Below are 13,707 nucleotides of genomic sequence, written 5' to 3' on the forward strand. Positions count from 1 at the left end.
TTATACTTAAATTTTTTTTTACACTTAAAAATATATTAGAAACATTTAAAAAAAGATAAATGAGCTTGCTTGCTTTAAATATTTTTAAAGGATACATCAATTTGACTATTTATATTACAACATTGACTAAGCCACCCAGAGTTAACGGTTTTAGCTCGTATTTTTTTGATATTTGATAGAAATAATTGGATAAATTCTGAATAATTGAACTTCAAAGAATTTAAGACAAAAATGCTCAGATTTTGAAATTATTGTTAGTATCCAGTAGCCATGAATTTACATCGTACACTGAGAAAAAACAATTGGTCGAAATTAGCAAAATATGGCAAATTTACCGTGTTTCAAGCCCTTTTGGAAAACAAAAACAGCTTGTGATTTTTAATGAAGCGCTTTGGCATGACTTTGGTAAAATTAACTATAAAATATAGTTTAATAATGTGTGATAAAATTTGGTAAATGTGGTAAAATTGGCTAAGTTTATTATGTATATATATATATATATATATATATATATATATATATATATATATATATATATATATATATATATATATAGAGAGAGAGAGAGAGAGAGAGAGCATAATATATCATTCTACTTATGTTTATATCATTTCCAGTATTACACCTTACACCTACCGATCATATCATGTTCATATATTCAAAAGAAATTGGAAACTGGTTGCAAAGGGTTAAAGACAATATTGATCATATTTTGAAGACATTCTCAGTATTCTTGTGTGCTTTAATATACATCGAAAATTAAGACTAATGCATTGCTAGGGATTTTTATTTTTTAATCAGATTTCGTAAATCAATATAAAGTTTGAACTAATAAGAACTGCCTTACGTTGATTGGAATTCAAATTAATTAGAATAATAAACAATTAGTATTATTTTTTATTTTGGAGTTTCCCTTATCTTTAATAATTGAAAGCTATTTAAGAAAATTGAATTAATTAAAATTCCCTTATTTAGTTCAACATTATTAGTGAGCTGTACTGTACTGTACAGTTCAGTTCACGGTACAGTATTTCCTTAACTGTATAATGCATAAATGAAATATAAAATTCATAACGTTAACAAATTTCAAAATTTACATTGAAAAAAAAAATTAAAAAGGATGACATACCTCTTTTTTTTATTATCAAAAAAAAATTACCGAAATGCTTGTTTTAAATGCATTTATTTTTAACCCCAAATGTTTTCAATATTAACGAGACATTTTTAAAGATAACATTTAAAAATTTTTAAATTTTTACTACAATTATTATCATTTCTGTAGATTTCCACTGCGTTGTTCATGTTCAATTAACAGCTAAATTTTCCAACAAATTCTGGCTCAAGGAATTAACAATTCGTAGCCAAACTGAAGAGATGAGTTATTAACACGAATTTGATGAAAATTTAATTATGAGTGCGAATCGATATATCGACAATCTTCCGACGTCGTTGTTAAAATTAAGTCAAAAGCTTGCCACCGATGTATTAAATAGTGGTTGGCGGCTTTAATTTCGAATCCACGGATAACTTGAACATCTACAACAAATTTTCCATCAGATCCATGGAAAGAAAATTAAAACAATTAATCAGGCTGCTCAAAATATGTCATTAGAATTTTTAAATCTGAAGGAATGCGCCGGAAATATTTAACTGCAAACCGTAAATGTGGGGTGATTTATTTCCCTTTTAATCATGGTGAAGTTTTTCACTTAGTATTCAAACTCTTTAAAATTTTGAGTATTAAAACATTATTTGTGGAGTTAAAAATGATGTTAATTAAAGTAATATTTTGTTCTTTGCATTATTAATCACTAACTTTAAAAAAGGAATATATCAAAAATATAAAAGTTATCCAAATTATTTAAATAAGTAAGGAGAAATTAATCATGTGCAGTTATAGCAGCGTCAAAGTATCATGAAATAATTTGTTCAAAATTAATTTTGATTTATGTGATGTAGAATTTTCAGAGAGGAAAGTTGAATTATGTGACTTTGAATTTTATTAAAAAGATCTAGCAGCAGGCATGCCATATATACCCACGGGAAAGGTAAAGCACGAATTTAATAGTTATGTTACAGTAAGATATTAAAATTTAGAGAATGTCGACTTTCGTTTGTGAATGTCAACAATCATAAAGTCGCTCTGGTGTTATGTCTGATTTGATGCTGATTATTCATTGCTATTTTAATTTTTTTTCGATATTTCAATTTCAGATTAGGAAAAACTTGTTGTTGAGATGACTGGACAAATATATATCGGACAGTGGTAGTTAACCTTAAAAAAACATCAGTGTAGGGAATATCGGACAATGAAACTTAGCATTAATAAAAACTAGTGTAGGGAATACCGAACAAGTGTATACCGGGAGAAATGCTTAATTTAAAACATAAGATGGGGTTGAATAATTGTATTATTCCTAAATATGTCTAGTATTCCCTACATCGATGTTTTTCTTAATGTATCCTAATTGTGTATTAAAATATTGAATAAATATTTAAATATCGATGAATTAAGTATTATCAAATTAAATCTAGCATAGATTTCGGACATTTACTGGTGAAAGTCAACAGATCAATTTCGTTCTTTCACAATTGCACGAATATTATTTTCAAGTTCTAAGAGTGTGAATGTTAAATTGTTTATTTAATTGCGTGAGTTGTAATCAACTTAAGGTTAATAATTAGTTTGACTGGTAAGATGTATGCATACATCTCAACAACAATATATTTATTACTGATATTTGCTGAAATGATTTCAATAAATGAAATTGCGGATATTTTGACTGAAATGCGGTCATTGATAATCATACATGGCAGTACTTTTACTTTCGTTACTTGTACCGCCGGTACAAGTAAAAAGTACGTACTTTTACTTGTACTTCGTTACTTTTTAAATTTAGTACTTTTACTTGAACTTTCGTTACTTTTTTAGGGAAAAGTAAAAGTATTTGTAACGGAAATATCGAATGAAATCGTTACTTTTTTCTAAAACTCGGTAAGCATTCGTAAAAAAAAAAAAAAAATTGTGATTGCAATATATATGCATTTACAGCTTACTTCGTGTTTAAATACCTTCTGTTTCAACTTATACTGCACATTCAATTATTTTTTACTAGCTCAAAGATCACAAAGCTATCTGAAACCCCGTGTTTGCTTTGTTTATGCTTTGTTAAAACGCGTTTCTAAAGAGTAAAACAATTTTAAATCAATGGTAATTTAAATAATAAACTGAAAATTAAAAACAATAGATAAAATTCCTTTTTCGTGCAAATCCATAAAAAGTTTAATATAAAATTATATTTGATTTTAAAATTATATTATACGATTATATTATTAAATTATCCTATGATATTCTTCCGAATTTAAAAATAAATTAATGTCCATAACTTTCAAAATTAAAAATAATTAAATAAATAACAACAATTTTGCAAAAACATTAAAGAACATAAGAATATTATTCAATAAAATTTTAGGTTACTTTGAATTTTCGATTTCCTAGAAATGTACTTTTAAATCGTTCCTTTTTTTGTTTAGTACTTGTACTTTTGTTTGTACTTTTTACTCGTTACTTTTTAAAATAAGAACTTTTTACTTTTTACTCATTACTTTTTTTAAAAATACTTGTACTTTTACTCGTTACTTTTTAAAAGTAACGTTGCCATATATGTTGATAATATTGGATTAATGTGCAAATGGAAATACTTCAACAAAAGTATAATTAAACATATAGCAAGAAAGAATATTTTTTAAGAAAGTTAATTTTTTCAATAGTTGTAAAATTTCTAATCGGCGTAAAAGTGTTTACAGTAATTTGGAGGAATAGCAAAAAACAACTAATTTCAGCCATACATTAATTTCCAAATAAGCAGCAAAGTTTAAATTCTTATTAACTGGGAACATTACAGAAGCTAAATTTAATTTATTGTTATGGATTTCAACAGTATGCAGATTTTAAAACAGTGTTTCAAAAATATAAAATTAAGCTTATGTAAATCAGAAAGATACTGTGCTATCAACGTGAATGGATGAAATAAGCTTTTGTAAGTTTTAAAATGACGTTCTTTAAATTTTTTTCTTCCTGTTTTTAACTTTTATGAGATTTGCTTAAAATTTTAACAAAATTCATATTGCTAATGTAGTTTCTGATGTACATTAAACTATTTGATTAATATTACAAAATTCAATAATATTCAAAGTAGCAAGAGTCTAAGAAATATTCAAATTTTTCGCTGCGGATTTGTTTCCCTTTTCTCAGGCGATTTAACTGTTACTAGTTATTATAACCAAGCACTTCTCAATATCACAAAATTTGTAGATATACTCAATTCTTTTCTTAGGGAAACTACTCTTAACTATTTTAAGCTTTTTTATACGTTTATTTCTTCCATTTTTTGTGTTTCTTATTTAATTCTGCTTGCAATTTGAAAGAAATTCCATTTCGCTTTTTAAAAATATTGCCGAGTAAGAACTATCGACTTCCCAGACAGAAAATATAGAAGAATAATCCTACAAAACTTTTAAATATTTCGCAGAAAATATTGCAAACGAAACAATTTTCGAATCTCTTGTAAATGTTGTTTCTGTGTTTGCAAACTTCAATATAATCCTGAGAGAAATTTGTAGCAAAAAGTTTAAAAAGTTGTAAAAGTTTTAAATGAAGATAGACTTCTTCTTTGTTTTATCATGTTACTGAGAGTATAGGTTTATTGCTGCAAATAGTTTTAAAAAAGTTCTTTTTAAGTAATTAGGATTTTAAAAGGCATCTATTAAAATCTTCCCTTGGGTTTTCATGAGGTGAGTTAGCTCATGGGATACAGCGTTCGCCTCTCAAAGAAATTCGAATACCGACGGTGGTTGATTTATTTAAAGACTGCTCCTAGCAGTACACTAACCACAGTGCTGACAGTAATGTGTACCGAATGAAAGACAGATTGTAAGTTAGAATTCTCGTAGGAGTAGTCGTGGAAGAATTTCTTCCAACGATTTCTTCCATGAAGCTTGTTCCCTTGTCTTTGTTCGCCTGTGTTGTCTTCAATAGTGCAGGAATAGTGCAACTTACTCAATGAATTGAGGCATTATTAATTCAGTTAAAAATTAAGATTGCCTTTTAAAATACGAGTTCAGCATCACATAAACGTAATTAATAAAATATAAGTGAGTGAGCTAGTACTTTTAAAAAGATGGTGGATAGATGTATCGCGAAGTAACAGCGCCATCCAGTGGCTGAAACAACAAACAGTGAATCACTGAAATGGAAGATAGTGAAGAAATATCTATTTTATAACATTTTCAGAGTATAACTGACTTCAAATAAATCAGCAAAATTTTCAATAGCATCCAAATTTAAAAGAAAAAAATACTTTTTTTTTCTCTGACAATACTCTTCTTGAGAAATGGAAAAATAGCCAAAAACTCCCGACAAACAACACGCTTGGAATCTTTTGATGTGGAACTAAACACATTTTAATATTAATGATCCAGAAGTACGCCATTATCTGTACCTAATTGGAGTATAATAGCCCTGAAGAGCTGTAAATGCTGCTGAGAAAGTAAAGCTCCATAGTTTCATGCAGAAAACGCCCTCCAGTTGGCAATGTGACAGCGAAATGGTAGAAAATGAGGTACAAGAGCATAACACTGATGAAAATGTTTTCGAATCTGAGTTATTCTTTAAAAAGAACGATCATCATCATTTAACTAATTACGCCATAACCTTAATTAATGGTTAATACTTGAAAAGCATGCTGCAGCCAAAATAATGCATTTAAGTTATTAACGAATTATTTAGTGAGCTTTTACGTCTCAATTATTAGTCATGGTACTGATTGCTAATTTCGATCCTAAAGCGCTTCGTTGGGTTCAGTTACGGATAAACATACTAATTAGATTCTTAGCATGCATGTAATTTTAGTTTAAAAAAATCCGAATCCTGTTTTTTATGTTTGTTTTTTTCTAGTTAATTTTTATTTTAAATAACTGTATCAATTTTGATTGCATATTGAACTAAAACACCTTCACGTTATTAAAGCATTTGTAAAAGAAATAATATGTAAAACTTAATGGCTAAAAGTTTGTATTCTGCTCCAAACTTCAGAGATTTAATTTACTGTATAGTTAAGAGTAGGACTGGGCTATAAATCGATATATCGCGACATATCGATTTAATGCCTGTATCGCAGGCCGATACAGCGACTTTCGTTCCAGGCGATGCATCAGAAATCTGATTTAAGCCGTCGAGTAAAGAAGACGAACGATATAGCGATATACGATATAGCGATACAAGACACGCAAGGATTTCTTACGTTCCGATGCCAACTCGCGCTGGGGAAGACGATGTTCGTATCGTTATATTGAAACGGCCTTGATTGATGAGCGGTAGAATCAGAATCAGTTTTGAGAACATATATCGTGTTCCGCCATCTCTTAGTTTTTTTTTTTTCTTCCTTGTCGCGACTTGATATCGTTCCTTGTAGATTATTTTCAGTGGGACTGACTTTGTGAACGCCGCCGTTACCTTGTTCTGAACGTAATCTATTATTGAAAAGAATATATAATGAAGTGTTTCTTATTTAATGAGTAAATTTTTTTTTTGAAACAAAACTTTCTTTTTTATTTTTAAATGAGGTACGAACTTGCTTTTTAAATTTTCTTTCCACATTGTTAGGTAAATATATGGATAAATTTCAATTTTATTTATTTTTTTATTATATATTTTTAAACTAAGAAATCTTTCGTTATTTGAAAGATCATTTTTAGTAAATATAACATTAATATCTTTCTTAAGCAAAACATATACATCAAATTCATAAATTGATTTAAATCAATCTGAGTATGAAGTTTTGATAGATATCCGACTTTCTGCGCCTTACAAATAAATGAATTTCAAAAATACTATATCGCGATACATCGCTATATCGCGATGCAAAACTGACGATACATCACGATATAAAATTTCTTATATCGCCCAGTCCTAAAGAGACACAAGAGCCAGAATGAGCTATACTGCGATAAGTGAAAAGTGGTTAAATTTTGATTGCTTATTGAACTAAAAACGTCTTCCCAATTTTAAATCATTTGTAAGGGAGAGAAGATGTAGACTTTAATGATAAAAACGTTGGATTCTTCTCTAAACTTAAGAGATTTAATTGTCTGTAGTTAAAAGACACATGAGCCAGAAGAGACACTACAATAAATGTAAAGTGGTTCAATTTTGATCGCATATTGAAGTAAACACACCCTCTCGTTATTAAAGCATTTGTAAAGGAAAGAATATGCAGAACTTAAGGGCTAAAATGTTGGATTCTTCTCCAAACTTTAGAGATTCAATTTACTGTAGTTAAAAGACACAAGATCCAGGATAGGCTATTCTGCGTTAAATGTAAAGTGGTTAAATTATGATTGTTTATTGAACTAAAAACGTAAAATTTTTTTGACATTTGGCGAAAATCAGGCACGACATAAACCATTGTTGTTTATTTAATATCTTTTTTAAATTTTACTTATAACTTGTATAAAGTTACTGTAAAATAAAATAATTCACAACATTTGTAGAATGATAAATTACATGATAAACGCATGATGAACTATTTAGTAGTTCATCATGTATTGTGTTTCTCTTGAATTAGAGAAAATTCGTTCACTATTTAACCTTTTTGAAATTAAAAAAAGTTCATTATGAATTATAAATTAACTCAACCTTTAACAAAACCTTTTTGATTTAATGTTTAATTTAATGTCCTGTATCACACCAGCATTTTCTACAGATTTTTTGAGGATAGGATTGCGATTGTGATTGACTTGATGGGTTCTTTGCAAATAATTTTCATCTGTGATATACCTATTACTCACCATATTTAAACAATTGATCGCCAATATCGAGCTGGACAGAGTAGAAATTTCATGCACTCATTTAATCTGTTACAAAAATAAACTTTTGCTCATTTAATTATTGTTCGCACACATTTAGCTACATATTTTATAATATAATTGTACTGTAGCTAGTTGCATATTATTTGTCATTACAAGTGGGAAAACATGTTCATCTTTTGTTCATTTTATTATTTTTCACAAACTTTTAGCCACATATTTTATAATATAAAGGTTTTGTAGCTGCGTAATTTTTCTCATTGCAAGCATTAAAACATGTTTATCTTTTGTTCATTTTATTATTTTTCACAAACTTTTTGCCACATATTTTATAATATAAAGGTTTTGTAGCTGCGTAATTTTTCTCATTGCAAGCATTAAAACATGTTTATCTTTTGTTCATTTTATTATTTTTCACAAACTTTTAGCTATATATTTCAAGATATAATAGTCGGGTAGATGCATATTATTTCTCATTGCAAGTTGGAAAACGTGTTTTTGTTCATTTTATTATTTTTCAAAAACATTTAGCTACATATTTCATAATATAATTATCTCGTAGCTGTATATTATACCTTATTAAAAATGGGAAAACATTTTTTTTGATTATTTAATTATTTTTCTCAAGCTTTCAGCTGCATATTTTATAATATAATTGTCTTGTAGCTGCATATTATTTCTCATTACAGGTTGGACAACATGTTTTTTTGTTCATTCAATTATTTTTCACAAACTCTTAGCCACATATTTCATAGTATAATTGTCTTGTAGCTGCATATTATTTCTCGTTGCAAGTGGGAAAATATGATTTTTCTTCATTTAATTATTTTTTACAAGCTTTTAACTACATATATCATTATATAATTGTCTTGTAGCTGCATATTATTTCTCATTACAGGTTGGAAATCATGCTTTCTGTTCTTTTAGTTGTTTTTCACCAACTTTTAGTTACATATTTCACAATATAATTGTCTTGCAGCTGCATATTATTTCTTATTTCAAGTCGGAAAACATGTTTTTTGTTCATTTAATTATTTTTCCCAATCTTTTAAATACATATTTCATAATATAATTGTCCTGTAGCTGCATATTATTTTTCATTACAGGTTCGAAAATATGTTTTTTTTTTTGTTGTATTTTCACAAACTTTTAGCTGCGTATTTCATAATATAATTGTCTTGTAGTTGCATATTATTTCTCATTACAGGTTGGAAATCATGTTTTCTGTTCTTTTAATTGCTCTTTGCAAACTTTTAGCTACATATTTTACAATATAATTGTCTTGTAGCTGCATATTATTTATCAATACAAATGGGAAAACATGTTTTTTTGATTATTTAATTATTTTTCACGAACATTAAGCTGCGTATTTCATAATATAATTGTCTTGTAGTGGCATATTATTTCTCATTAAAGGTTGGAAATTATGTTTTTGTTCATTTAATTATTTTGTACAAACTTTTAGTTACATATTTCACAATATAATTATCTTGCAGTTGCATATTGTTTCTCATTACAGGTTGGAAATCACGTTTTCTGCTCTTTTAATTATTTTTCCCAATCTTTTAAATACATATTTCATAATATAATTGTCTTGTAGCTGCATATTATTTTTCATTACTGGTTCGAAAACATGTTTTTTTTTTGTATTTTTTACAAACTTTTAGCTGCGTATTTTATAATATAATTGTCTTGTAGTAGCATATTATTTCTCATTGCAGGCTGGAAATCATGTTTTCTGTTCTTTCAATTGCTTTTTACAAACTTTTAGCTACATATTTCACAATACAATTGTCTTGTAGCGCTGCATATTATTTCTTACTTCAAGTCGGAAAACATGTTTCTTGTTCATTTAATTATTTTCCCCAAACTTTCAGCTACATATTTCATAATATAATTGTCTTATTGCTGCATATTACTCCTCATTACAGGTTGGAAAACATATTTTTTGTTCATTTAATTGTTTTTCAAAAACATTTAGCTACATATTTCATGGTATAATGATTTTGCAGCCGTTATTTTATTTCTTATTACAAATGGAAAAGCATGTTTTTTGATCATTTAATCATTTTTCACAAAAATTAAGCTGCGTATTTCATAACATAATTGATGCCACTTCTCTTTTCAGGTGGGAAAACGTGTCTCAACCGATTGGAAGGCTTACCCAGCCTTTCCGAGTCGTACTGGAGATTCTCAATCCTGATCCTGTCATACCATCCCACGTAGCCATCGACAATATCCGGCCTTTTGACTGTTATGACAGTAAGTAATTGATGCCACAATCCACCTCATCACTCAATGAGCTTTTCTGAAAAGTAATATTTTGCATGATATCGGGTGAAAAGTTTGTGAAATTGTCAATAACATCTCCAGTGATAAATTGCACTTGTAAAACAGTGAGAGTTTACTTTGGGAGAGTATTGATTACTTTTAGGGTTCTATCGAGTGTTTTAATAAGTTTTGATAGATATCTGATGTTTAATTTGCATTGTTCGTTGCCGGTTTGGTCATGCATTGATTGCATTAGATTTACAGAGATATTTATAATTAATAACATAAAACTTACGAATGCCCGTTTCGTATTTTTAACATCGATGATTGAATGAAACAATATTTATAGTTTAATTCTTAGAGTGATAGTATGTTTAAAGTTGGGATAAATTTATTTTCGAAAATTTAATATTAATGAGTTTATTGAAGGAATGAAACTGCCATTCCGTTATTCATGGAGTGTACTTGATAGATATTTGATGTGGTGTTTTTTACAAATGCGGAAACAGTGTTAAATTAAAATTGATTTTAAGAATTTCAAAAAATTATTTATAAAAATATGCTTGTAAATTGTCAATTAAAACAAATAAGGTATTTAATAAAAAACACAATTTATAAATTATTCTCTTAAATATATAACATATATATTTTTACGCATTTTTTTTAAGTACATAATTTTTAAACTATTATATTACATAAATTATACCGGGGAACACTTTTTTGGGGGGGGGTTTCTGTTGCATTTTTTTTTATGTAAAGAAAAAACAAATCTTAGATACTTTCGTATCACTGTTTCTAAATCTGCAGCCTGTTTCTCTTTGCAGTCAACTTTTTTTAAATAACATTTTTATTGTTGGAAGATACAAGTTTAACAAACTGATGCGTCAAACTACTGGGAGATGTAAAGTACGTGATCAGAATTAAAATTGTACAGGAATTTATGCCAGGAAATGGCGTCATACGCCACTAGAGGCATTTCCCCTATTATGAACGGTTTCTTCTCGTTCTTCTGAATATGTCTTAATATAGAATCGCTTTTAGCCGCTTACGGTAACTGTTCCTGTTCAATTTTAATCCTGACGATGCAGATCTCTAGAAGTTTGTCACAACCCTTAGTTATGAATAACATTTTCAAACTTGTACATTTCTACGGAAAATAGACTAAAAATTTTGCGAAACAAATTTCAAATATGAAATCCCTACACCAGAATTAGAAAAGATCGAGTATTTCTATTAATGCAACAAAATATTTATTCCCATGTGTTATTTACAAGCTATATATTCTTTTGTATACACAAATTATTTCACATTCTTTTTTTCTTTTTTAAATCAGAGAGATCAGTATCAACAGACTGTGGTCCACGCCAATTCCAGTGTTATGATCTGATTTGCATAGATGCTTCTCAAGTGTGTGATACGGTTAGTGATTGTATAGATGGTGAGGATGAAGATCAAGGATGCGGTGAGATACATTTCAATATCATCCTCATTATGTACTTACCTGTTTTAAGGGGGGAGTGTATAAAATGAGCGCCACTTATGCCTAATTAATTGTGGAAATGGGATACCTGTAAGTGACGTAGTTTGGGTATTTTGATCCTGATTGGTTGTTGAAACGTGTCATTTGTTTACGTTAGCAACTGTTCTTTCCATTCTGTTTCGAGTAAGCCAAGCCCGTCAAGTATCAATTCTCTTAAGTGTCGCGTTCTATATTCTGTCACAAAGATTCTTTCACAAAAATTTTCTTTACTATATGTTTACATAGAGACTTAACACAAAGACAGGCACGGGGCCACGTGGAACATGAAGAAACTAATTATGCATCGAAGTTGCCAGGTTCACAAAACAAAAATATATCACGGTAACTATAAAATACATAAACAAATAATAATTGTAAGTTAAGTTAAAGACGTATACGAGAAAGAATTATATTTCAACTAATATCTATGGATTAAGGAACGCGTCCGCTCTAGAGACGGGCAGTGACGTGTTTGTGGATAAAGTTATATTCTTTGTCATATATATCGTCACCGAAAAACAAGAAACGCACCCTCTGCATTAAATTAGATTGGTTTCACCAAACAGGCTTTCTAGCTATGGCAAGCGACATTAGAAACAACAGCACAAGAACTGTGATTTTTCTTTGTTCTGTATTACATCTTTTTTTCTCTCTCGATTTCTGCGGCTTTACTAGTTTTGTTTCGCATCTTTATTTTTCCTTTTTGAGCTGTCAACTTGACATTTATTTATTTCAAATCATTTTTGTTTTCCTTATTTTCACGTCTGGCAAGTCTTGAAAATGCGCGCCTATTTTTGAAATGCTTGAAATTTGACGAATATTATATCTTATTTGTGTTTAATTTTGAAGCGAATGAAATTTCCAATCAGGTAAGAACCAAACCTAATTCGAGACAGTGTCTTTAGTATTGAAAAATTAGCACTAAGAAAATGCTGGTCGAATAGAAATAAATACAAAAAGATATGTAACAGCATCCCTTTCAATGGCCTCATTTCATAGAATTTACCTTTTATTAATTTCATTTCAATTGAAATGCTTCTAATAAGTTTAGTCAATAAGTTAGTAAATAAATTGCCAAAAGAATTCTTGCAATGGCAAAACTATCGTTAGGTTCATGGAGATGAAATAGCTTAATTTCTACTATCTCGATTTAGAAGCAACATAATTTAGAGCAATTAAACAGAGTCATCAAACTTACAAAACGTAAACACGTACTTTCTTTCAATAAACATATCACATAGTTTTTGTATGATGAATTTGGATGCATCAAGTTAAAAGAAAGAGGTATTCTTTAATAAATAGATGAAACACTGGGGCAATTCCACCATTTACGGATGTCATATTTGTGGACTTTAAATGTAGTAATTCAGTTGGAAAAGAAATCTAGCAGTTCTAAGAGTTTTCGCTAAAAACAACTCTTGGTGTAACATTTACTCCAATTTTTATTACATTTTAAAAATTTTTTAACATTTTTCTAAAACAATTGAAAATGTTGTTGTTTTGAAAATAATATACTGTTATACATCCATTACACCTCATTTTTTGTTTTTAAATTTTTTTTTAAATCCATGAAAGTTATTAAAAATTGCTATGAATTCAAATGAAACCAAGAGTGACTTTAGCAAAATCATTAAACGGTTTAACAATTTCTAATTGAGTTACATGTTTTTAAAGCCTGTAAATATGACAATTGTAAATGATGGAATTGCCCATTAACATCATGAAATTGCGCAAAATAGTTTCTTTTCTTAAAATTATTTTTCAAGCATATGAACGATACTCAATGAATACTTAATTTATTTTATAAAACTCATTATGCCTTTCTACTAACGCTTTTAATTGTTTTTTGTAAATTTTACATTTTAAATGCATATTAAAGTTGGCAAAAACCACAAATAACGAAAAACTGTTACCTTTAAGGGTTTGTCGCATTTCAAAAAGGTATTTTTTGCTATTTTATTTTCCTTAAAATCGAACTTTTAAAATATAATCATACACTTTTAATACATTAAATACCAGTTTTTTTATGTTTTTATAACATTTTTAAACCA

The 13,707-nt window shown here is 28.5% G+C and overlaps 1 protein-coding gene across 1 annotated transcript in view; it reads left to right on the forward strand.

The window, feature by feature from the left end:
* Positions 1-13,707, forward strand: part of LOC107456001 (leukocyte tyrosine kinase receptor) — a 230,635-nt gene that overhangs the window by 63,637 nt on the left and 153,291 nt on the right. The window contains exons 3-4 of the mRNA XM_087166185.1: positions 9,995-10,128; positions 11,471-11,599. Of these exons, the coding sequence (XP_087022311.1) occupies positions 9,995-10,128; positions 11,471-11,599 (263 nt within the window). The remainder of the gene's footprint in view (positions 1-9,994; positions 10,129-11,470; positions 11,600-13,707) is intronic.

The sequence above is a fragment of the Parasteatoda tepidariorum genome, chromosome 6 (assembly GCF_982258835.1).
Source record: "Parasteatoda tepidariorum strain Cologne lab strain chromosome 6, Ptep-v5.0, whole genome shotgun sequence".
Classification (NCBI taxonomy): Eukaryota; Metazoa; Arthropoda; class Arachnida; order Araneae; family Theridiidae; genus Parasteatoda; species Parasteatoda tepidariorum.